Below are 25,055 nucleotides of genomic sequence, written 5' to 3' on the forward strand. Positions count from 1 at the left end.
TACATCTTCTTAAGACAAAGGGTAATTCTGTCCCTCTGAGTCACTCCTAATGAAGCTGACCTCTTCTTCCTGGACTGATGATRATCAATCTCCTGTGATGCAATCTGAGTGGCAGGGACCTTAAACCCTCCTGAGTCCTGCCATGGTTTTGCCTCCCAGCTAGTTGAACCATTTCTGCACATTTCCCTTTTGGCCTTTGCCTCGCTGAGAAGGGAAAATGATAGTGATCGAAAGAGAATTTCTGGATTTTTTTTTTTCTCTTTGCCTCTCCTTCCTTTATTTAGTTTGTTTTTCAAAACTGCATAGCTTTGTACAAAGGCTCCAGGAGCTGAGTGCAATGGAATTGAACATACTACCCGTGACGATTAGGCAGCCATATGCACAGGGATAGAAGGCAGACTGGTGCTTGTCCGTCAAATCTCTTCTTTGATTTGGATCTACTTTACAAATACAGTTTACAAGTCTTGGGGACACGTTCTGCCCTCARTTGCCCAGCAGTAGTTCTGTTAACGTCAGAGGAGTTGGTCAGGAATTGCATCAGTAGAAATGTGAGCAGAATTTGACCTGGGGATGTTTCCTAACCAAAAAAAAAAAAAAAAAAAAAAAAAAAAAAAAAAAAAAAAAAAAAACAGCTTTGAAATAGAGCATACAAGTCATTCCTCTCAGCAATCTGTTTCAAAGTTTGGACACCATCCAGATGGCTCTGTGTCTTATCAGCTATATAAGTGCATGTTGTACGTGTGTATAATTCTCACTTTCTTTTTAAAATTGAGTTTGGTGCAGAGTTCTTTCAAAGGCAAAGAACAGCTCCATGCACCTTCAGCCATACAGTTTGGAGAGAGAATGTGATACAGTTCAAACTCAACARGGTTAAGTTAACACCTGGCTTGCCTCCACTGACTTTTTACTCCAGTGGTGCATGTGACCTGCCTATCCTATCTGTTCTTCCTGCATTCATCATCAGCAACATATCCTCCTTACCACTGCACTGCATGTTCATATGAGGACAGCTGAAGAAATCATGCAATTATAATTATACAGCGTGTGCCCCCCCAACACTTTTATCTCTTCCACAAAGTGAGGTGCAGTGAAGTGATCATCTTTAAAAAGTGCTTGGAAGGTTCTGTCCTCCCTTTGCTGTATACTTTTCAACAAAATCCTTATTTGGATGTTTGCATTAGTTACCATAAAGCAGACAGTGTGGGTTCTCGTCACATTTATGGAAGTCTCACTTTGGAGCAGCTGTACAGAAATCAGATTCAAGTGGCTGTAAATTAGGGAAATTCCCTCTAGCCTTTATTTGTAATATGTACATGAAAGAYGTCTGCAGCGGAGACCCCATGGGATTCACCCCTTCTATGGCAAGAAGACTTGGGACTGTGCAGACCCCTTTTAATTAGATGCCTTACAGCAGAGTTTCCAGTGCCTAATTGGGCATCATGCTGTCTTTCCAAGGAATGACTCAGTCCTGTCCAGTTGTATCTCCTCCTTCTGTATCAGTATTATTATGACACCTCCTAGACAAGCTGGCATCTCTGAACATGAAAATAACTCATCTTAATGGGAGTGAAGTACATGTTGCCTAGCAACAGAACATTGCACAAGTCTTCATATGCTGAACTGCAAGAGGCACTTAAGTTAATGAGGCTGCATTTCACTGTACTGTTGGGTCTCTGAATGAAGTGTTGCAGGGAAAAATATTTACACTCAGGGAGATGTAGGTAGAGTGCATCAATAGTGTGAAACTGGTGTGCAAAGAGAGCAAGTGCCTTAGTTCTCAAGGTTAGAAGGGAAAATGTAGGTTCCATGACGTAGTTTCTCTTGGGAAGGAGGCAGATCATAGCTCAGGGAGAAGAATCCCATATTCTGTGGGAACAGCTGCTCTACTCTGAGCTGTGTCCTGTGTACCAGCTGTCAGAATCCACAAGATCTGTCTGGTGAATCAATCCAAACCTGACAAATTATCTCTGACTGGTAGAATAGCATAGTGTAGATAGCATAGAGAAATGAGCGAGCACAGATTGAAGATGGCATATGATGATAACTAATGAAAACAGGATTGATAAATCTTGCTTCCCTGTTGGAAATCATCATGTCTGTTTTCCTTGTGTGAAAAGGCTGAGATTTGACCTGTTTCTGGCCCCCTACAGGACAGAGAGGCAGCAGCAGTGCAGACTCACTTGGCCATTGAAAAGCACCTCCATCAGTTTATTCTCCATTGCAGACTGCCCCAAAGATTGAGAACTTCTAGCTGGCAAGATACCAAGCTAACTACCTTTCTCCTTATCAGCTACCACKGGAGGTATATGGCATATATTGCACTTTCTCCAAACAATAGGGACAGATGAGCTTACTGGAATGAAAATTATTCATCATTGGTGTTTGTGGCTGCTAAGGTATACAGACGTGCTCTGAGAAATGGCTGTGCCTACACTTTAGGATCTTGTTAGAGGTGGTGTGCTTCTCTTGATGCTTTTATTAGGCTCATTGACATAGGTACATTTGTTCTGAGTCTCACTCTCTTTTTATCTGCAGGACTTCTCCTATGATGACTCAAAGGTGGAGTTTAATGTTGATGCCCCCAATGGAGTGGTGATGGAAGGCTACCTCTTCAAGAGAGCTAGCAATGCTTTCAAGACATGGAATCGGTGAGTAGTAACTCACATCCTGTTTGATAACTGGGCCAAGGCTCTGAACATAGCTATTACTGGGATGCCTGCACAGGAATGCCTTTCACCTTTGGTAAGATCTCAACAACTGTCATTGTCACTGGAAAGATTCCAAACTAAATAGTTAAGTGAGGTTGTTTTGATAGTTTCTATATAAAGAGATTTTTCTTTTAGGGGTGTTTTGCATGTAGACATGAGTTTGCTGTATTCACTCTCTGAACATTCCAGGCAAAAGTAAGCTTAGAACCAGAAGACATGTTATTGTAACACTGCATCTGAGCAAGTAAGTCCTCCTGAGAAAAATAGTAGATCCAGATGGATTAATACAGCTTTATCAACACACTTACCTGGCTATGTGGGGTCAAGTCAGTTCAGAGCAGAAGAGAAATAAGCATCTGCCTGTAAAAGATCAGATAAGTTGCCTAGCAGCACAGTGCCCCTTAACTCATATTTGCCAAACATGCAAAGCCACACACTCTGCAGTGTTTTTGATACTGGTATTTTAGAGGTTGTATTCAGTAAAGAGCTGGTTGCTTTGTATTTTACAAAAGTGATTATTATTTTCTTGCATTAAAATGAATGTGCTTCTTTTTGCAAACTGGAATATTCCTCCCAGGCTGCATTAGGAAATGTGTCAGCCCACGATTTGCTACATCTTAGTAAATGCTTGAAAATGTGTCTCTGAGTGCCTTCCATAATGGAACAATGACCAGGTTCCATGAGGGGAAATAGGACACAAAGCAGCTGGAGTCTTGCCCTTGGGAAGCTGTAAATTCATAACCATCAAGAGGAACATCTAACATAGGGAGACAGGCACTGTTTTCAAGAGCTGCTAGAATCAAACTGATCTATTGTTGAAGGGAGAGAGATGTGAGTGTGGAAATACCAGTGTGCTGTAGGGAGCTGAGATGGCTCTTTTGTGCGCTGACCCTGCTCTTAGTCACTTATAAATATTTCAGCTGATGCGTCACTGGGAATGCCAGACTCGTATATGCCTCCTGCACTAGTCATGCAGGCTCCACAGTTCTCAGAGACCTTGGGAAAGTGCAAGCAAAGAAGGTTTCATGTTCTTGCCTTGCTTGATGCTTGTGTGTTTAGTTTTCCTTGAGACAATCACTGGGTTTCGTTTATAGTTGTGCAATTAAAAGAAGGATTCAGACTCCTGCAGTTGGTTTCTAATGCATGAAATCAATGCCTCTTTAACCCACATTTCCTCCTCTCAGGTAACAGGGAAATGATAGAGTGTTAGGAAATCCTGTATTTGGCTATTGGATACTTTCAGAGTATACACCACAGCAAGGTGGAGATCTGCTAGCATTGGACTTTGAAATTAAATGATTCACTGAACAGTCCATGGTATGCACAGAAACTGCCTATATTTGGACAGGCAAGAGACTTGAAATTGCTAGAAATCTGTGAATAGGTTAGTCATTTCTTCTCCTCAAACCTTGCCTGATACTAAGCGTAAGATTTCCATCCCTCAGGCTCTCTGGTCCCTTGACATTTAAGTACTATCTCTGCACTTCGAGGAAACAGAAGCCGCAACACCAGCTACTGCCCAGTGTATCAGATGTTTGGTCTCAGTGCTCACAAGCTGTTGCATCAGAAGGTATCCTGGCTGAATTTGTCAGCCTTTTAGAAGGGAAAACACTCTACTTGGTGTTTTCTAAGCAAAGTATTGCCTCAGTCCTTGATCTCTGTCATGGCTGCTTCTACTGCACACCATATGTTTCTGCAGAGCAAAAAGGTATGTCAGGATAGCGTTGAGATCTGTGCCTCAAAAGCTTGACTCCTGTAACAGATGAACAGTTACAAGTAACTACCTTTTCCTGGCTGTGAATTCAAGGGCTGCTGCAAAGGGCACTTATCCTGGAGGGAACATGACCCTCTGAGGTCTTCTGGTTTCCCAGACATTTGACATAATGCTTATGTGTCAAAGRCTCCAAGTTTTCCATCTCCCCCACATCCCAGCTATCTTCCCTGTATTCTCCTACATTCCAGTTATCCATAGTCTATATCCTCCTCACAGCCATCTCTGTCCCGGCATTCCCACCCACTCTTAGCAATATCTACCCACATCTCAGGCATTCACAGCTCCCATAACTTACTCATGTGATCTTCCTAGTGTTACTCAGCTATTCACTGTTAACGACTCCCCCACACTGTGAGGGGGAAGGTGCAAGTGGAGAGAACAGCACAACCCACAGTTCAGGAGCTCAGGCTAAGAGCAAGCACCAGGCAGTGATGCCTGCTCTGGCCTGGCAGAACAGGAGAACGGGGCTGCAAGAACCGGGAGCAAAAACAAAACCTTGAGAGACAAATATTCTACTCATCTTCATGTGAAAACAGAGCTCTTTGAGCATAGACCACTTTCTGCAGCTCAGAGAGTTGCAGAACTAGATGAGTTCACAATTGATCAAAAGGGGTTCCCATGTAGATGGAATGGCCTCCAGTTATCTGTATTCCCCTTTTCCACAGATAGAGTCCTTTATTGTTGTTGCCTTTTATCTCTCTGTTTAATTTCTCAGCAAAGATGATAGAGAATCTTGTCTCATCTCATTTTGCCAGCGAGCCCTGTTCCTTTGCAAACCGAGCATGTGATACATGCTGTAAATAACAGCCTGCTCCAAGCCTCTCTGATTCTTTATGCTCAAGATTTTCAGTACATTTTTCCTGAAGTCTAGCAGTGCTCACAGCTTTCATTGCCCTCCAAGAAGATAATCAAGTTGCTAAATCATAGGCTGGATCCTGAAATGAGGAAACAACTTGGGGGTTTGGATATAGCACTGAAGATTAATACACCTGGGAATTTTCTCTGCTGTCAGCACCGTGCGGACCCCTGTCGATTGTATTTTAGTAGAAAGCCAGTATCTGGTGGTCTGTTGCCCTCCCAAGAAGGTAGACTACCTTCAGATAAAGCTATCCCTACACTAGCCATAGATAATAGGAGCCTTAACGTTCAGTTTGGTCTACATTAGTCAATAATGGATACAGAAATTTCAGCCTGGTGAGTAGGATAGCCTAGATAAGCAGCAAGGTGTGCAACCATTGACCTTACTTCCTCCAGCGTTCTTTGCAGGGTTGCCAGCTAGCAGGGTTTTCTGAGATGGGTTTTTCTTTTTCCTTTCTGCAAAGCTCTTAATGATGGTGAGGAATTTCTGGGTTTCTCTGGGACAGCATGCTTGGAGGCACACTGTGTCAGGCATGGCATGTGCAAGTAATCCAGCCTTTCCAGTAAGTGTGAGATGTGCCTACTGTGCAGGTCTGTCCAGCCCTAACCGGTGTCACACAAGTACTGATTTTACTACCTGCACCAGGACCAATGCACATGTGCAGACTTCTGCCCTGGAAATCCAAGGGAGCAATATAGGACAGCCCTATTCCTCTTCCTTCCTTCCTTCCTTCCTTCCTTCTGTCTTCATATACGTTGACATATCTAGGACACTTGTTACCACAGCATCTCAGTGCCAAAAAAGTCATTCCTTAAGGGTGTAAATTCTATGTTTATTCTCTGAAGGAGAGAGTACTGGAGAGAAGGGAACTTTTCTTACCACATTAGTATTTTTCCTGCTTCCTGGAATAAATGACACTCTTTGCAAATGCAGAAGTATCCCATTTTGCAGGGCAAGAGGTACTGCCTCTTCCCCTATACCTCTGTTGCTGTTCATAGCTAAGATCTCTCTCTCTCTCTTTCTCTCTCCCTCTCTTTCCTCAGGAGGTGGTTCTCCATACAGAACAGCCAACTGGTGTACCAGAAAAAGTTAAAGGTCGGTGAGATGGCCCCACATGGCACTGTCAGCTTAGCCAATTTGTCTGATGTCCTCCTCTGCTGAGGACCTCTGCATTGCATTGGGGGGAAGGAGGGATTGGATCAGAGGGACAACAAGCCCATTCAGGCATTATTACATTCTGAGGTCAGGCTGTGCTGAGAACTGAGTGGTGGTGGGTGGTATTTGCAGGGATCTAAGGATTGCTGCTTAGCAGAAGTTGGTGAAGCCCCCAGTAAACCTGCCACTTCATCTGCTTGTTGTCGCATGCTTCGATTTGATACAGCTCCTTCCCATCACCCTAGTGATCCCATAGCGGGCTGACTGTTATTCCTGGATCCTGGACCCAGTATTTGCTAAACAGCAGGGTTTGGGGAGGAGTTTTCCAGGAAGCCAGATCATGGCACTGATTCAGGGAGTTGGACAAAGCCACCTGTTCTCTCCCCTTCAGGATGTCCTCACAGTAGTGGTGGAAGACCTGCGGCTCTGTACTGTCAAGCCATGTGAAGATATAGAGAGGAGRTTTTGCTTTGAGGTCGTCTCACCTACCAAGTAAGTTTGGTAGTTTTCCCAGGCCATCCTCACAGTAGCTGGACTGTGCATGGAATTGCAAGAGATTAGCTTCAAGCAGATGCTTCCCTGGGCTCCTCAGTGTTGACTGGGAGATACCTTTGCCTGTACTCCAGAGTCCCCGTGAAGTTCAGCAGACATCAGCCAAATCAGAAGTTAGGCCACCCAAACCTAATATATGCGTAGGCAGTGAAGCTAGCAATGGTCAGCTTTTCAAACTGGCTGGCAAGCCTGCCTGGAGTTTTTGAAGAGGGAGCACCCCTATAGTGCAAGCCTTATAAGATTATTTTTTGCCCTTTTTGCCTCTTAAGTTGAAGCATTGCCCCCTTGGAAAGGCTATGCTGAGGATGAAGTGCAACAGTTTTGTCCTGCCACTTTACTTCTCCCAACTCACTTCTTTTCCTTGCAGGAGTTGCATGCTACAGGCTGACTCAGAAAAGCTGCGTCAAGCCTGGATTCAGGCTGTTCAAGCTAGCATTGCTTCTGCTTACCGGGAGAGTCCTGACAGCTATTACATTGAAGTAAGTGAAGGGCCAGGGAAGATCCCTAATTGTGTCTCAGAGCCCTGGTAGTGGGCTTTTGAGCTGACCAGTCCAATGTGGGTGGCTGGACCACGTGGAAGTACTCCTCTGCCCTCAYGGTAGGGAGCACAGATGGCAGTGCTAGCTCAAAGCCAACAACTGGTCACCAACCTAAGCTATGCTTACAAAGTTGGTCAGGAGGAAAAGGCAAAGCTTTAAATTAGTGTTGTCTTAACATCTTCACCTTCTTGCCATGCCTCTCTGAATTACTCTTCCCTTAGAAATTATGTTCTCCTGCTTGCTCCCTAAGGGGGACAAATGCAAGGCATCATGGTAGCAGATATCTGAGGTTGTGTCCTACGTGATGCTCTGTGGGCTGTCTGTCCTCTAGAGCAGAGAAAGGATGAAGCACCATCTCGTGGCAGACTTCAGTAGCACATTAAAGTGGTTTATTGTCCCTGTTGTTCCCATTGTTACTCAACAGAGATTGATGAGGCTTTACACTTTCCCTTCTTGGACTAGCAGCAGTTCATTCCTCTTTAGCTAATGCTTTCTACCAATGCCTGTACTTTGCAAAGTTCTGATTCCTTCCACAATATTATGCAGATCCTAGAATCCTTTTCTCCCTGCAGAGGCTGGATCGGACTGCTTCTCCATCCACTAGCAGCATTGATTCTGCTACTGACTCTCGGGAACGCAATGTGAAAGGGGAGACCATCTTGCAGAGAGTTCAAAGCATCCCTGGGAATGATCAGTGTTGTGACTGTGGTCAGCCAGATCCCCGCTGGGCCAGTATCAACCTGGGTATTCTGCTGTGTATTGAGTGCTCTGGTATCCACAGGTACTGCATGCATGTGTGTGTGCTCTGTGCTGCCAACTAGAGACATGGAATATAAACTGCTGGAAGTGGAGACTGAATTATGGCTGACTGTTATATTTGTACAGATAGATTCAGTAGTAACAGCTTGCTACAATACTTGCATGTGCAGGTACATCCATGTGCGCATATGTGAAACACTCTCTTTCCCGTACAGGTGCAGTAGTTGGTATTGGCAGCTCACATAGCAGAGAAAAGTGCAGTCTAGCCCAAAGTGCAACATAAACAGCCTGAATAGTAATCCTTTGGCTGTGGTGATAATACTTAGCACTTCGAAAGGCAGAGCAAGTATTTCTCTCCCTGATGCATTTGTAGCACTTACAAAAGGTTGAGTTATTGAAACAGGACTGCTGACTGTTTTTCCCACTGTACTAGATTTTCATTATAACACTGAGAAAATTACCTCCCACCRTCTGTGATTCTTCACTTTCTACACATGACAGAAATAATCCTTGTGCCTGCTTTCTATATGTAAAATGTCATACGAGTGTACACCACCTCTACCAGCAAAATGAATTGCAGAAGCCTGCTCTCACTAACAGTGCACGCTAGTGAGCCATCATAGACACACAGTGTTATGCACCTCAGGTAGGGAAACTCAGGTAGGGAAACTCTTCTGCATTCGGCGTTTAATAACCAGGAAGACTTACTAGAGATTTAAAAAACAAGGGGAATAAAATGGGATGATTCTGCAGCAGATAGTACAGAAGAATATCTTATTGGAAGGGAATTGTTTTATATGAACATAAGCCTCTGCTATAGGTGTGTATATAGAGAGGTATAAGCATAAGAACTGTACTGATTTTTTTCATCTTATGATGTATGAGCAATTTTGTTTTAAGGCCTGTAACCGTTTTTTTCCTCTTGGACAAATAGGAGTCTGGGTGTTCACTGTTCAAAAGTCCGGTCTCTCACGCTGGATTCCTGGGAGCCAGAGTTACTGAAGGTAAGTGTTGACTTTTAATGGCAAGAGTCAGAAGGCAGATGTAGAGAGAGTCTTACTTGGTTGCAGGAATAAATTGGAAGGTAACTCTTCATCTGAACGTTTCATTCTTTCCCTGTTTCATTGTAGCTGATGTGTGAGCTCGGAAATAGCACTATGAATCAGATATATGAGGCACAGTGTGATGAGTTGGGACTTAAGAAACCTACAGCAGGGAGCTCCAGGTGAGTCTGAGCATACACACTGATCCTCACAGCCCTGTGGAAAGGTATCCATCCCCCACTCCAGCAAACCCTCTACCCTGAGTTCTCCGGAAAACCAGATTGCAAGTGTGGGTGGCACCTTAGTGAGAGCCCAGACTCTCATCCTTGTGGCCTAGATGGCTTGGGCATGGTTGGTACATATGCTTCAGCTCACTTCTGCAGCTGACCTGAGCTCGACTCTCTCAAAGAAGTGTGCTGTTACCAGCCAGCAGTGTGATGAAATGTGCTTGGGAGTTAGGGCTTGCTGGGTTTACACCTTCTCTGAGACCTTGCAAATAAGTTTAGCTGAAGTACAAGCTATCACCTGGGGTTGAATATCCTGTCCCACTCTCAGTTACTTACTTCACCTCCTAGTTACACTTTAAAGTGAGAAATATTTTGAGGCCTAAGAAACTCTTTCTCCTTCATACAGTCCTTGCTGGCTTTTAGAACTCAGAGTTGGGTTGATAAAATCACCCAGAGCAACCTCATTTCTGTGTAGCTGTTTGCTTTAGGTGAGCCATATGACCCTATACACAGTTTTATGCTGTTCTCCCCTTAGGCAGGACAAGGAAACCTGGATCAAAGTGAAGTATGTGGAGAAGAAATTCCTTAAGAAGCTGCCAAATGGGGAGGCTCTGACAGAGAATGAGAGGAAACCTCGGCGCTGGTGTGTGAAGAAGTGCCAGAGGCACAACAGCACCACAAAAGCACCCACGACTCGAAGAAAGTACCGCCATGAAGCAGGCAATGCATCACCAGCCACGTTATCATCAGGTAGGGAACCTCGTTTGTCCCACTCCCCGTACAAAGCTGTATTTGCCTGCCCATCACTCTTTGCTGATGTCTGCACAACTGCCCTAATAACATATATAGCCCTGTCTCTCTCTATGGCCTGCAACCTGACAGAGATATAAACAAAAATGCTATTGTACAAACCTTCCATGGCTTTTTAGAGCCATTTACTAACATTTTCAATCTTCTTGAGGAGCCTCTTGTGTTTGAAGGAGATCATTACATTAGATGAGCCAACAGCTTCTAATTATCTAGGATGTTTCCTTTGTATTGCTGCTTCCTGCTTTTCAATAAGTTTCAAAAAATAAAAACAAACCAAGAATTTTTTTTTCACCTGCTCAGTCTGTACTGAAGGCCATGCTCCTGAAGGGTTCTGGCTGCCCAAATTTCTCTGGATTAACTGTTGGCCTACAGTGCACCAYTGCCTATGGGCAGTCCTTTGTTACTGCTTGATAGTTTGTCTGAAGATGGTTATGGTACTGAACACATCTGATATAGATTGGACGTGCAAGCTCAGCCTGTGCAAACTGCATATATATGCAGTATATATTTCAGCTGCAGAACTGTCTGTTTTGTTTTTTCATTTGCTTGTTTTTAACTATGTATTTTAAATTCTCTCTGCCTAAAATAGCAGCCACCCTGGARCGGAAGTTCCGGCGAGATTCTCTCTTCTGCCCTGATGAGCTGGACTCTCTCTTCTCCTACTTTGACACTGGTGCTGGCTCTGGCCCGCGCAGTAAGTACAAAGAAAGCAAGCATGCTTCTGACATGCTTTGCCTCCCACATCTTCTAGGGCATGTGCATTGTACCAGACTTGAAGGCAAGGTATTGGCCTCGATGGAGAGGTAGCTGATTGACCAAATCACACACACTGGGTAAATATTTCAGGGGAGTGATGAGGAGTTATATGCACAAACTCCAACCCATTGCTCTTTAGTGCATTTAACTTAATATTCTGTACAGTCAGTGCCTAGTATTTGCATTCTGGTGGATGGGAGTTTTTTCCCACATCTTTTCATTCCAGCCTATGCATTCTATCAGCTTTTTCTGGTTTTGATTTAGTTTATTTTTCTTTTTTTAGCAAGTCCTGCTATGGACATTTTTTTTGTTTGTGACAATGAATTCCCCTCATGTTCCGTCCACCTTCCTCTAGGTGCCAGCCACATCTCTATGCAGCATCCGCTAGCAGGTGGCCTATGGAGTGGCAGTGGCATTGGTCCCGGTGGGAGCGGTACGCCGTTCCTCCTGGACGGAGGTAAGGTGACGCTCTGGCAGCTAGCAGCAAAAGAGACACCCAAATTTTACTTATTTCAAGTAAAACATCAGAGGCAGCTATATATATATATATCTTTTCAACCAAAGGATTGGAACTCATACAMAACCAGTCTCTTGGAGGAATGGCAGGCTGGCAGGCTTCTGAAAGACAAAAAGCCTCATAGGGTTTCCAGCAATTGAGTTACTACATCTTAAAGAAACAACTGTCCCTCAGATGATATACAGAATCTGATCTTGCATGTGCAGGTAGACCATTACAAACAGGAAGTATTAGGCATTTTCTTCAAATGCTCCGAATTTGTCATGGACTAGGAGCATGGTCTGTTACTGCACTTAAGCTGAGGGGCAGCAGATTCTTAAAATTTGTTAATTCAATTGCTTGTGATTGTACGAGCTTACAAAAAGTATTTAAGGTTCTGAGTTAGCCTAAAAGAAAATCACAGGCTTTCCTTTTTCATGTTATCTCCTCTTGAAATCAATGAAGCATGTACCTTAAGTACTTGTCTGATTTAGTGCCTTAAAGGGTATTCTAGTTTCAAGAAATTCAGCATTAGTCAACTTGGTTGCAAGAGTAAATACTTGGAGATACAGGGCTTCATTGCTGCTCAGCAACAGCATTCTTCCTGTAGAAGAAAATAGGAATTTTTCATTCAGTGGCAACAGAACTAGAATATTTTCACATATTAACAGTCGTGTGCTATGAGCCAGATTCTCCCTTTTTGCTTTTTCTGCAAACCAAGAGTACAGACATGTATCTCACTGGAGTCGCTCTTTATTTACACTGACGTAAGGGGCAGCAGAGTCTCACAGTGCAGAGTGTTTGCTTTCTGCAAAAAGCAGCAGTAATTGTTCTTTCAGCAAATCCAAAGAAGATATACATAGTATAAGCCACTGTGGACCTTTCCTGGGAGCTGCGTTCACCCAATCATGAAGTTCCCAAGCCCAATCCGAATACCTTATCTTTTGAATATTCATTACCTGTAATAAGCATTGGACTGTCTCCAACACCCTTCAATGAATGAATTTGAATAAGAAAAAAGCAGAAGAGAAGCAAAATCCTTCAAATTCTTTTGCCAGAAATAATCTTCTCCACTCTATCTGTAGCCGGGAGACTCACTGTCTTGAGTCTGAACTCTAGTTTCTCATGAAGATCTGCCATACAGCTTGGTACAGGTCAATGCAAATGGAAGCTTTTGCCCAGCACACAACTAGGACTGGAATGTCTATGGTCTGTGGCATGAGTGAATGTACTGACAAAGCAGAGGTACTTTTCTGTACCATGCCATGCTCTGAGTGATATTACTGTTAATTTTATGGATGTTTTATTTTTATAACAGAAGACTATCTGGGGTCCCTTTCTGAGGTGCTTGGGACATCTCATGCCTCCTGAGTGTGAGTGCACTGTAAGGAGATAATAGTGGATTGGTAGTAATTAACATACTGCTCCAAATACTTGTTCCTTCTTTTAAATAAGAGGTCAGAAGGCAACTGCTTCATGCTGTATACTGAGGAAATTGTTCATCATTGTATGAAAAAAATACCAGTTGCTTTGAAAAACAATCTAGAGAACTACAGATCTAGTTGAAACTAATTTAATGGATATAATGGAAATTTTCCGTTAATGTAGTGCTGATTATTTTCTATTAATGTAGTACTGACAACATACAATAAAGTGTTAGATGTTTCATGTTCCGATTAGATCTGTTCTTGTGTATGAATATGTATGTGTGTGGATCTGACAAGGATCTGATCTTACAAGGCTGGATCTATACTGAGGTACCAGATTAGAATCTGGCCCAAAATATTTAGTGCTAAATGATTTATCATATGAATTAAATGAGATTAGTTTTCTTCTCATTCGTATTTCTTTTTTTTGCCATCAGTCTCTGAAATGATTTTACTGAAAGACAGTAATGCAGTGACATGCTTTGTGGGCAGGCTGTGAGCCAGTTTTCTTCTGAATGATGCAAATCACATGAAAGATATTCAAGCTAGCAGCTGAACATCTCTGAGATGTATCCTTGTCCTGACTGCACTGGTAGAAAGCTGTTGGAGTGCCCAGCCTCAAAGTGAGATGCTGTGTGATGACTTTGAGACTGGCTTTTTCATCACTGCAATTGAGAAGGGTGTAACGTTCAACTCATGTTATTTTGTGGATCTGGATTCCACTTTTAGGAGTGTTCAGATGTTGCAGTAGTTAGTGTGGGTTCATGTTTTCCATAGATGATATCACTCTGCTAGAGAAGGAGGAGACGTGAGCATTTTTGTTCCACATTTTCACATTTGATGTGAATCTGGTTTTGGGTAGGTTAGTAACTTCACACTTCAAGTAAACACTTCAAGTGACTTCACTCTTAAATGTGAGCCTCTGGAAAGCTGGCTGAAGCCCAGTAGCAGAGTTTGTCAATCTGGCCCAACTGCAACAACATAGAGCTACCACAGTGCAAAGGGCTGTGTCAGCACTGGTTTCTTTTGTTGGCTTTTGAACAGTGTTGAAGGATTAGTTGTGAGCCATGATTCGAGGACTAGTGATTCTGAGAGACTATTCTTAATCTAAGCTCAAGCTCTGAAGATGTCTATAGACAGCCTTTAAGGATAAGGTGCCCTGTTCTGCTATGGTTTTCCAGGCTGACATCTTTAGTTCTTGCAGGCTTCCCTGCAGGTGCTCTTTGCCAAGGCTACTCAGCTCATATTTTTAGAAACATGTTGCCAGGTACCACCTGACTTATTTTTCTTTCTAAACACAGCGATTTGAGTCTGTCTTGGTGTAGATCATAGGGGCTTCAACTCTTGAGTTCTGGGATGGGAAAGAGAAGGACACTTCCCAACCCTGACAGTCATTGGCAAGTTAAATGCAGCAGGAAGCTGAGCCCAGCCAGAGTTCCCAAGGGGGCATCTGTCAGGATGGAGGTGATGTATGGGTAAATCCCATGCGTACTTTTTTTCTTTTTTGTCATCTTTTCTCCTCTGTTTTTTTATTTTTATTTTTATTGCTGCTTCTAGGTGCAAGTGGAAAAGGTACAAAGTTGCTCTGCCACTGACACGCTGTGTGTCCTTGGTCAGGTTGCCTCATCTCTTTGTGACTCCATTCTTTGTATGTAATCAGCAGCTTTGTAACATTCACCACCCTAGCACTGAAGGTGGGAAGCACGTTGGGGAAAGGGAGTGGGCATCTGTGAAGGTGAAGCAGCCAATGGACAATGCCTGAAGAGTTTGACATGAGATATTTATTATTGATACTACTTGACCCAGTCATGGCCAATAGTCTGCTACAAGGGCGATGTTTTAGCACGTGGCCCAGTGACAGCTGAAAAGCTCTGGGAGAGCTCAAATAGAGGGGGAACTAAGATTATTATTGGTAAAAGCAGAGAAGTGTCTTTATTTGCTTATGACATTGTATTATCTGCAAAGCTGTCTCTGCAGCTGCTCTGCTTCAGTCTACTCCACGGCGTCCCTCATAGATTGTGGCAAATACTGTTCTCAACACACCGTAGTGCCATGGAAATGATGGCATATCTCTGCATGAAGGGAAGTGTAAGGCCATGGACTCCATAAGGCTTTGCAGTTTTCCCTTGAGGTTTTATTGAGTGGGGCTAAATGAGGTAGCTCCACCCTGGCAGTAGTGCCCAGTGCAGATTTTCTGCATTGCCCTTTTCCTCTGTGGTCTCACTGTCCCATATGCTGGGCTGCCAGCATATTAAAATGATCTTTGTTTGTCTTTTGTTGGCCCTGCAGGTCTGAGCAGTGACAGTGGGCTTGGAGGCAGCACAGATGGCAGCACTGATATCCTGGTATTTGGCTCAGTGGTGGACAGTGTGACAGAAGAAGGTGGGTGTCACACATAGGATGCTGATGGAATGTGGGGAGGCAGCTAGAGTGAAGGCAGGACAGATGGTCAGGCCCATCTGGTGCCAAGAATAACTGGGATCACAGAAAATTGTAAATACCAAGCTTCTGAGTCATGTTCCCCCATTCCTTTCTCACTCTCAGAGTGCGAGGTGTCAGAAGAGTCAAGTGGTGAGGCAGAGATTGAACAGGAAGCATCAGATTTGGAGGACCTGAGGGAGCTTCATCCTGGTGTGCTGATCTACAAAGCAGCACAGGCTCGAAACCTGCCTCTCATGGCAGAAGCGCTGGCACATGGTGCTGAGGTCAACTGGGTTAATGATGAAGACGAAAACAAAACTCCTCTGATTCAAGCTGTGATGGGGGTAGGTTGTGCTGGTGGCTGTGGCTGGAAGGCTGTATTTGGGAGTGTGAGGATTTCAGCCCAGTTCAGAGTGCACTAACAATGGGCATGGTGCATGCTTATGTCCCATCTCCATGCTACTGGCTGAATTCACTTAGAAATTTCCATTTACTTTCTCAGGGTTCTTTGATTGCCTGTGAATTCCTACTGCAGAATGGAGCAGATGTTAACCAAAGAGATATCCGGGGCCGGGCTCCCTTGCACCATGCTACATACCTGGGACATACTGGGTAATTTTTTTCGCACACTGCTTTGATAGGCTCTGTCACTGTGGGATGGATATGCAGGGTTAACACACAGAGTCAGGAGGGGCCCAGGGAACTGGGTTTTGGTGAACTGATAATTTCCAAGCATGCCTTTTTATAGCTTACATCAATTGCCTGTTGATGTGCTAAGGGTAATTGCACCCATGATGATAGGTGGGGGTAAATGGGATCCTGCAGGCAAATTTATTTCTCCACTGCAGTGCAATCGTTCCTGTTTTAGACCAGTATAAGAGAAAAGAGAAGCAAAACTCATCGATAAACTCTCTGAGGATTATGGAACTACAGAGGTTATCCCTTGTCCTGGGCTTCTGCAAAGGCCCAAATTCTTACCCCTGTGAACTTTCTCCCATGCAATGGACCAGCTTAGGGCGTAGGTGCCAGGGCAACCACTCTGGATAAAAGTTAGTGGAGGGAGCTATAAGTTTCAGACCTACTTTTCACATGGGCCAACTCCTTGCAGACTTCCATGAGTAGATTTGGCAGCTCTAGTAGATTTTCATCCCATAAAGGACTTCAGAGGGGATCCTTCCCAGGCAAGGAGAGCAGTGCTTGCCCAGGGAAGGATAGTGCCTTCTGCCAGCACCAGTATGAGGATTGTAAAGCCTAAATTTCTGCTCTGATGGTCTTTTCTTTCCCTTCTTCAGTCAGGTCTGCTTGTTCCTGAAGCGAGGGGCAAATCAGCATGCAGTGGATGGGGATGGGCAGGACCCACTCAGTATTGCAGTCCAGGCAGCCAATGCAGATATAGTTACCTTGTAAGTGCAGCTGTGACTTCCCAGTGCCTGAATGCAGGAACACTGCCTGAAAATAGCCAACATGAAGGAATAACCAAACCTCTTTCCTTCTTCCTCTGTTTCACTCTAGGCTGCGTCTGGCTCGAATGAATGAGGAAATGCGAGAAGCAGAGGGCCCCTTCGGACAACCAGGTCAATACCCCAGCAACAGCCCTACTGAGCTCCAGTACAGGAAGTGTATACAGGAGTTCATCAGCCTTAATATAGATGAGTGTTAGTGACAACTCCCCCACCTCCCCTTTGCTATCTTGAAGTTGGGCTGGATTTCTAGAAGCCTTGTGAGCCCCACCTTTGGTATATTGGTGTTTCTTGCAGATTGGTCTGTTTTTAATGCCTGCACGTATAGGTTGAGATCCACATAGAAAGGAGAAAGGACCTTTCCTGATAGCATAAAGTTACCATGCTTGACTACTGGATGGTTGATTTCATATAGGAGARTCTTAGGGCGCAACCACAGACCATGGCATGTGGGCTTGCGTGTATGATAAGTACGTAAGACCAGAGTTCAGCATTAAAAAAACAAAGTAACAAACTAAAAACAGAGAAGAAAGAGAAGAAAAGGAAACCTTCTATCACTAGGAGAAATCCACCAACAATATGATCAGACAAACCTGTCATATTTCTGCTGCAAAGCAGTTACTATGCACTGAATTCTTGTCTGAACAGTTTGCTTGGAAGGGATTCTGACATGGAGYGCTCCTGGCAGCATGACCAGCAGCCTGGGGCTGTTGCAACATCCAGAAGCTGCTGGGCCCAGTTTCGAAAACTAAACTATGACCTCTAAGCCAGGAACAGACTGTTTTGTGGGGCATTTGCTCCAGAAGGCACAACAGAAGAGTTAGGATTGAGAGCGATAATGACCCACCTTACATGCTCTCAGGACTATACCAGCCACACTTCCTTTCTTTGGGGCCCTTAGTGGCTAGCTGGTCAAAGCCATAGCTCATATGCTTCCTGGGCTGAGATGTGGTCAGCACATTGTTACTGAAGCAGCAATGCTAACTTTTTGAAGCTTGGAGAAGCTTGTCGCTGGCGATGGGCCTTGTGTCAGGGAATAAAAGCCAATTCCAGTTCCCACTGCCTAAATGGCTGCCTGAAAGATGCAATTTGAGTTTGGTTTGGTTTGTTTCCTGGTCACTTCAGGTTTTTGACTTAGCATCTCTGTGGAGACTTCTGCTTSCATGTGTATCCCCTCCATGTGTAACCCTGCATGCTGAAACATATGAATTGAGCGTCTCAGCAGCTGGCCCAGGGACTCTGGAATTTCCCAATTCTAATGACCAGCAGAATCTTCTTTTTGTTTCTTTCTTGTATTATTATTTGCTGGAGTTGGGGAACATGTTTCTACTCAGAGCACTTTGTTGCTATTTTTATGGTCTGTGTTTTGGGGACCATGTCGCAGTACCTGTGCTGAGATGCTGGAACCACGTAGTCCTCCCTTAGGAGGACTTACAGAGCATGCGTACCACTGGCAGATTACCCTCAGGCTGGGAATTTGGATGCCAAGCTGAAATGCACTCCCATAAGAGCCCCTTCTGAATGCCTTCAACTGCTATTGGCAGAGTTCTTCAGGGCTCATGGAGGGCAGTCCACGCCTGGTTTTTATTCCTGCTTGGGCTGCTGGCTCTGGAGCTGGGTCGCAGTGCCTTACAGGAAATGCTGGGATCTTGAGGGATCAGGATCTTACAAGGAACACAGGTTATGAGGCAGAGTTCCCAATCCTTTTGTGTTACACCTGTAGGGATGCATTCATCTTATTTTTCATTCAATACATGTTTGGCTCCTTTACTTTTTTTATACTGGTTGCTATCATGCTGCAGCCCTTGGTGGATTAAACTACTCTATTGATTTATTTCTGTTGATGTAATTCTGCCCTCAGGTGCTGAACCAACAGTACTCAGAGTTCACTCACATGTCTAAAAATAGAACAGTAGAGAAACTCCACTTGGACTCTGTTAGTGTGTCCTCTCAGTTCAAGGAGAGACCCTGCTTCCTCAGGGAAGTGCTGCCCCAGATTTTGCTGCAGACAGACCGCAGTTTTCTGTATGTGCCATCTGGTTCTTGAATTCTGTCTTGGCCTTTTGGCTTTCTCATGCCTTTTCCCTTTGGAGCTGAGTTCTGATCTCAGTGCCAACTGTCATGAATCTGGAATAGTCCTAGTGACTGTGCTGAAGTTGCTCTGGATCAATGGTAGTACAGAATCTGGCCACAGGGCCTGCCTTTCTTCCCAAAATAATAAAAAAATCTCCTTCCACTAATCTTAGAAAATCAAAATTAATGGGCTTAGTCCCATCAGCCTTTTCACCCTTGGCAATGCCTTTCACTGTATCTTCACCACCACTCTGCTCTTTCTGAGGCTCTAGGGAGCAGACATGGTATCACTGCTCTGTACCCAGCATGCTACTGGGTACTGGCAAAATCCTGCTAATAACCCTGATAATTTAGGACACTGATGGGTTAGAAGGGAAGTGCACCATGCAAACTTGCATTCTCCCTTTTTAGCTGTTTGATGGCTGGTGCAGGAACTCTCTGGCAGTCTTTAACCAGGCATTATTCCCTCTGAACTCTGCTATGAGTAAAAGCTGTAGGGTGTGACCTTACCATTTGGCAGAAGGCAGATCATTTAGTCTGTATTCATACTGTGTGCAGCACTGGCACAATCAGGAGTGATGCAGAACAGCATGCAGGATTAAACTCTGGTGTAAACACCACCATTGCTACACTTCAGTTCCAGAGGAATTCTAAGATGTATAAATGCATAGTACAGATGACAGTTTCTTTGTGAGTTGGGACCACGTTTTGATTGTAGCTCCCATATGTGTGACTCTGAAGTCTTATCACTGAATGGAGAGGGCTGACTCCAGGCATGCATCCATATAAGTGTTTCTAAATGTAGGCAGGCATGCATAGGAGATGTGGCCTGTAGTGCTGCTACATGATCTCCTTTAATTTGTGTTTATTATGCCCTGAGTTTCTTCCTGATACCAGTGTGAGGTTATAGTCAGTATCACTGCTCCTCAGTTTTTTCTGTACCACATCATAGAAAGTCACTGCCGTACATTCTTGTGGAGCCTGGTCTTTCAGTCCTTTGCATTGGACTTTGTCTTCTTTCTGGTTGAAGTTGCCCTGTGTTTAAATGGGCTCCTCCACTGAGCAAAGCGGTCCCTTTCACTTGTTTGTTCCTGCCTTATTTGATATCCCTCCCTTGTCAGTGAAGCCTACTCTCACTGCAGTCAGTGGCARTGCTGCTGTCAGTCTGAGGGGTGTCAGGAACAAATCCCTAGTCTTACAAATCAGCTGTGTGAAATGTCCTATGCAGAGGCATTGCTCTGCAGAGCTCAGTGTTGGATCCTCTCTCTCAATGAAATGTGATGTGGTGGTGAGCATACCGGCAATACAGCAAAGCCCTTAAACACGTCTCTACCTTCAACGGGACTGGTTTGATTATGGTAACAGTGAGAATTACCGTGAAGCATCCAGATTAGCATTTAGTATGCTCAGTATAGGACAGGAACAAACACGCACCCAAAAATTGGCTGTGTTCCCTGGGCAAGGAACTGAGACACCCTTCTGTAATGAATTCTCTTTGATAATCCTATCCCATTTTATACCGATCTGCATCAATTTAGACATTTGTCAATACTGATGTGGTTCTCTTCAAGTTCTGCCCTGCCCTAGAAAAAGACCACACTGAATCAGAACTGGCATCTTTTAGGATGCTTCAGAGATCTTGAAAGTGAAATAAATGTTTCACCACCACTATGCTCCTATTCTGTGATGATGAACTCTGGTGTGGTGGTTGTCTAACAACTTTTTTCTCATGCATAGCAACTTAAAAACACCCCAATAAATTTTCCAGTTTCTTATGAGAAGTTAGAAATGTGACTGATGTTGTCTGTAAGCCAGTGAGAACTGGAGGTTAGGCTTCCACTTTGGGCCGTTTTATTTTAGAGTCAGCATTAGTGACTCACGAGAACAATATAAAAATCATGTATCGTTTGGTGCATTGAAGCTCAGACTCTTTCACTGCTGAAGTACATGCATTTAAAGCATATGTAAATACTAATGCAAAAAGCAGTGTCTTGCAGGACAATTTATCTATTTAATATGTATTGGTACTTTATTTAGATTCAATGTATAAAACAACTTTGTGCACTTTTCCTACCTACAGTATTGGGGGGGGGGGTTATGTTCTTCTGTTTTTCAGTGAAAATTGTTAAATATTTAATTTATTATTGATATGCCCAGAGGACTAGTGCAATTTTTATTCAATGCAGTTTGGTTGTATTTAATGTCAGGAATTTTTTTTTGTAACATTGTTAGGGAATTTATTTTCAAAATCTGCTTGTTTCCCCCTCCAACTTTCCTTCCCTCATCCCCTGTTTTTTCTCTTCTAATTTCATGATGCAGATTATAAGGCGTTAAATGCGTCTAGTTTGAAATATAATAGAACACTTTAGTACATCCTGCAGTTTCTAAAACAAAAAAGTTCTCCAGGGAAAATATGCTAAGGAGATTCTTCTCAATGTTTTCTGTGTTGATTTGTATTTTTGGATGGGGTGTGTGTGTGTGCGTGCGTGTGCGTGTGTGCATGTGTGCTTTGGAGTGGGGGGAATGGGGAAATTGTACATAAAGTTTGTTTTCAGTGAAGTGGCCAGTGGGGTTACAGGAAAGACTAGGTATAAACACTGGCTTTTTTTTCCTTTTTGAAGTACAATTGTATTTATGTGATGTACAATCCTATTTGAAATATCCAATGCCCAAACTTTTTTTCTTTCTTTTGAAAGAGTGCATATGTTATCTATATGATACTTACCTTTGTCTAGAAAGCAACGTGCCAGGCATTATCAAAACATAGATGGACCTAAACCATTGGCTCAGACTTGCAGATTCTTTTACCTTTCTGAGATCTAAGGCAGTATTTACATACCTGTCCCAGATTTTGAGTCAGCTGAAATCCTGTAACTGAGTTCCTGGACCAGATTGTCTAGATTTGAAAGGGTCTGACACATGTCTCTGATTTCATATGGGATGAGTTCAGGTGGCTGGCAAGTTGAGATGATACCTCAGTGTTCCCTCTTCCACGTGACATCCAGARCAGTCTCAGATTATTTTAATATCACAGTCTCTGGGATGGTCTCTGCAATGTGAAATTTCTTTTAGTAGTCTAGGGGAGAAACGTGAAATTGGAAGAATGGATGAGTCTTAAAGAACAAGATTTGACGAGCTGAGACTGAGGCGAGCATAAAATAGATCAAAAACATCTCAGATAAGCAAAAATGACCATTATTTGTGCAAGATAAAAACAGGATGTCCTAAAGAAATGCACTGAATAGCAGACTGTCCAGTGGCCACAACACAACTGTTATCTGCTGATAAATTCCTGTGTTGTTCTGGACTATGACTAGATTACCCCTGAGCCCACTTCTCTCTCATCACTGCCCCAGCATTATTGCTTTCAACCAAAGACAAATGGAATGAATGGATTGAATGTAATATTAAACAATTGGTCGGCTGAAGACAAACTCTTGTACAAGTGTGCGTGTGTGTGAGAATGCGTGCTTCTGTGATACTGGGGAGGGGGCTAAAGAGGAGAAGGGAGAGTGGGAGTCTGAAAGGGTAAGATTTTTTTAAAGAGATACCAAAATATAGAGTGCTGTTTCCATAGGAATGTGATTCATATCACAATCCGCCTGCTGGTTCCTCACCCCTGCAGGGAAGCTGGACTGGGATTCCTCCCTTCCAAGCTTTATACACAGCATTATGTTAAGGGGAAGGTAGGGCAGCTGGATATTTATGTGAAATGAATGAGGGACAAGGTAGGGGTAGCAGTCATCTTGGACAGTTTCCAGGGTGGTAGGAGGACCATGTGTGTTTCTGGTGCAGGAGCTGAGACAGCTGAGAGGTGGTAGCTGAGGTAGGAGCAAACCCTTCACAAACATATCTCAGCTTTTAGCACCTTCCTTGCAGTCAGGAGAATGAAGGAGCATGTTTAGTTTTGTACCTCCTTGTGCGCCACCTGGTCACTTACTGGAAGTGTCCAGGGCAGTTACCTTCAAATGCGTTGACCTCCATCTCTATAGACCCTTTCAGTTGACTTTCATCCTTCATGTCCCTCCAACGGCACATGAATGCTTGTGTGGATTCCCCATCCTGGGAGCCCTTTCTGAGACCTGTGGCCATTGAATCACAGAGAGAGAGTAAGCCTTTCTAACCATAGGGTGACATAAGGTTGTAGCCTGGAGTGAAAGCTTTGAACTGAAAAATAAAGCTCTCGTAGTCAAGGCTCCCATATCTTCCTATTTAAACAGTGTGGAAAGAAAGAAGTTATTCAGTGAAGTCAAAGCTGCTAGATGTGGTTGGTTAGTATGGCTCCATTACACACTGAATGGCTGAGGATGCTGTACCAGGGACTGACACCTGCTGTAAATATGCTGTAACGTATTAACCTCCTTCATTCGCCTGCTTTCAGTACAACTTTGGAACACATTTTTTAATTCTCCCTCTCCCTACACAGCCTGTACTGACTGTAACTTTGGAACCAGATATTCTGTATGTTACTATCTTTGTACAATTTTAAAACTGTTGCTGTGATGTCTGCCTTTTTTCTCCCTTTCTCTTCTATTGTCTCTTGAAACACTGTTAATAAAAATCTAGATAAACTTCTTCTCTCCTTCTACTTTGGCTTTTTTTATTTATATAGGGCTTCTTCCCTTGTTGCCTATATTAACTAGATCTAGAACACTGTCCCCTTTTAACCTATTTTCCTTCTCCTCTGCAGCCCATAGCTTTAATTTATGTCAATGAATAGACTGGAATGGCACATGAATATTCTGCATTTTTAGTTGGTTTTCTGTGACACTGTCTTGTGACAACATAATTTCAATGTGCTTGGGGAGAAGGCTAGGGTAAAGGGGAGAGGCTCAAATCACTTCCACCCTCCCTCATGTACATATGTGTCTCTTTAGAATACCTGAATCGATTAATGCTTGGTGTGTTCACAACTCTGCAGATGACTGGTCTAGTAAAAGGAGATATTGCACTAGATGAAAATCTATATCTTTGGTGGATGGACTAACAATTCCAGTTTCACTATGCARTCTTTTCCTCATTGGTACCTCTCATCCCATATGCCTATGGCAGAAAATAAAAAGAAGAGAAGAAAGACTATCCTGGCATCATGATTTCTATCACACTTAGCATGGAAAACATGCAGAAAAGAGAAGTGGCAGAACAACCAGTGTTTTTCCCTTGGATGGACAAGTAGACCCTCACAAATAGGAATAAATGAATCAAARTAGGCCTGTGAATTTAATAAAAGAATTAATAGGAAGGATATTTTGAAATCAGAAGGAGCACTGCAGTCATTTAATGCTTTTGTGGAAGGAGAACTCTCTGATATTACAATAAGATTAAAAGCACAGTGCCCACTCCTGGCCGTGTTACTGACTTTCTGTGCCACTCCTTTGTTTTACTGCATTGCTTTTTCCTGGCTAGAATGGAGGCTTTCCACCGAAACTCACAATGGTAAATGCATTGAAGACTGAAATGCCATGGTGCATATGAAAATCCAGATCCACAAAAGGCTCTCTTTCTTTTTTTAATTAATAAACAGTAACTGCTTAAATATCTTAAAAAATCTGGGGCCAATACTTGCCACAGTAGTAGGATCCTCATAGCTGGAGTTGACTGCTGCAGAATACTAGCAGAACTGATAATTTATCAGTTTGCAAGAGGATTAGTGATCTCATTGAACAAGGATATATTTGTGGTTTTATCAACATGGTTTGGTTACTGTACCACTGTCTCAGAGGATCACAATCACTTGCATTTTCCTTCCAGATGCACATGCTCTTTATCATTGCACTGCTAGTTTGGGGGCATTTTACTCAATGTATACTGTGCTGGTTAGAGAATGCTATGTTTAGTGGCCTGTTTGAGCATAAAAGCAAGGCTTATTATAGTAAGACTTATCACTGGCAAATCATTGTGCTAATCTATTTGAACTGCTTCTGGGGTCTAGCTGGCCTATCCAAGGCAAACTTACAATCTCATAATAGCAATGCTTTGTCTTTGTGTCAAGTAGT

General features: G+C 43.4%; 1 protein-coding gene across 1 annotated transcript in view; it reads left to right on the forward strand.

The window, feature by feature from the left end:
• The window catches only part of ACAP3 (ArfGAP with coiled-coil, ankyrin repeat and PH domains 3), a 105,724-nt gene that overhangs the window by 75,627 nt on the left and 5,042 nt on the right, over positions 1-25,055 (forward strand). The window contains exons 12-26 of the mRNA XM_085298902.1: positions 2,536-2,648; positions 6,385-6,436; positions 6,888-6,988; positions 7,416-7,527; positions 8,160-8,368; positions 9,281-9,350; positions 9,477-9,571; positions 10,152-10,366; positions 11,016-11,120; positions 11,538-11,639; positions 15,395-15,487; positions 15,650-15,870; positions 16,029-16,138; positions 16,819-16,929; positions 17,039-17,100. Coding sequence (XP_085155028.1) covers positions 2,536-2,648; positions 6,385-6,436; positions 6,888-6,988; positions 7,416-7,527; positions 8,160-8,368; positions 9,281-9,350; positions 9,477-9,571; positions 10,152-10,366; positions 11,016-11,120; positions 11,538-11,639; positions 15,395-15,487; positions 15,650-15,870; positions 16,029-16,138; positions 16,819-16,929; positions 17,039-17,100 — 1,771 coding nt within the window. The remainder of the gene's footprint in view (positions 1-2,535; positions 2,649-6,384; positions 6,437-6,887; positions 6,989-7,415; positions 7,528-8,159; positions 8,369-9,280; positions 9,351-9,476; positions 9,572-10,151; positions 10,367-11,015; positions 11,121-11,537; positions 11,640-15,394; positions 15,488-15,649; positions 15,871-16,028; positions 16,139-16,818; positions 16,930-17,038; positions 17,101-25,055) is intronic.

The sequence above is a fragment of the Rhea americana genome, unplaced genomic scaffold (assembly GCF_003343005.1).
Source record: "Rhea americana isolate MKP2758 unplaced genomic scaffold, rheAme1 scaffold_143, whole genome shotgun sequence".
NCBI classification, from domain to species: domain Eukaryota; kingdom Metazoa; phylum Chordata; class Aves; order Rheiformes; family Rheidae; genus Rhea; species Rhea americana.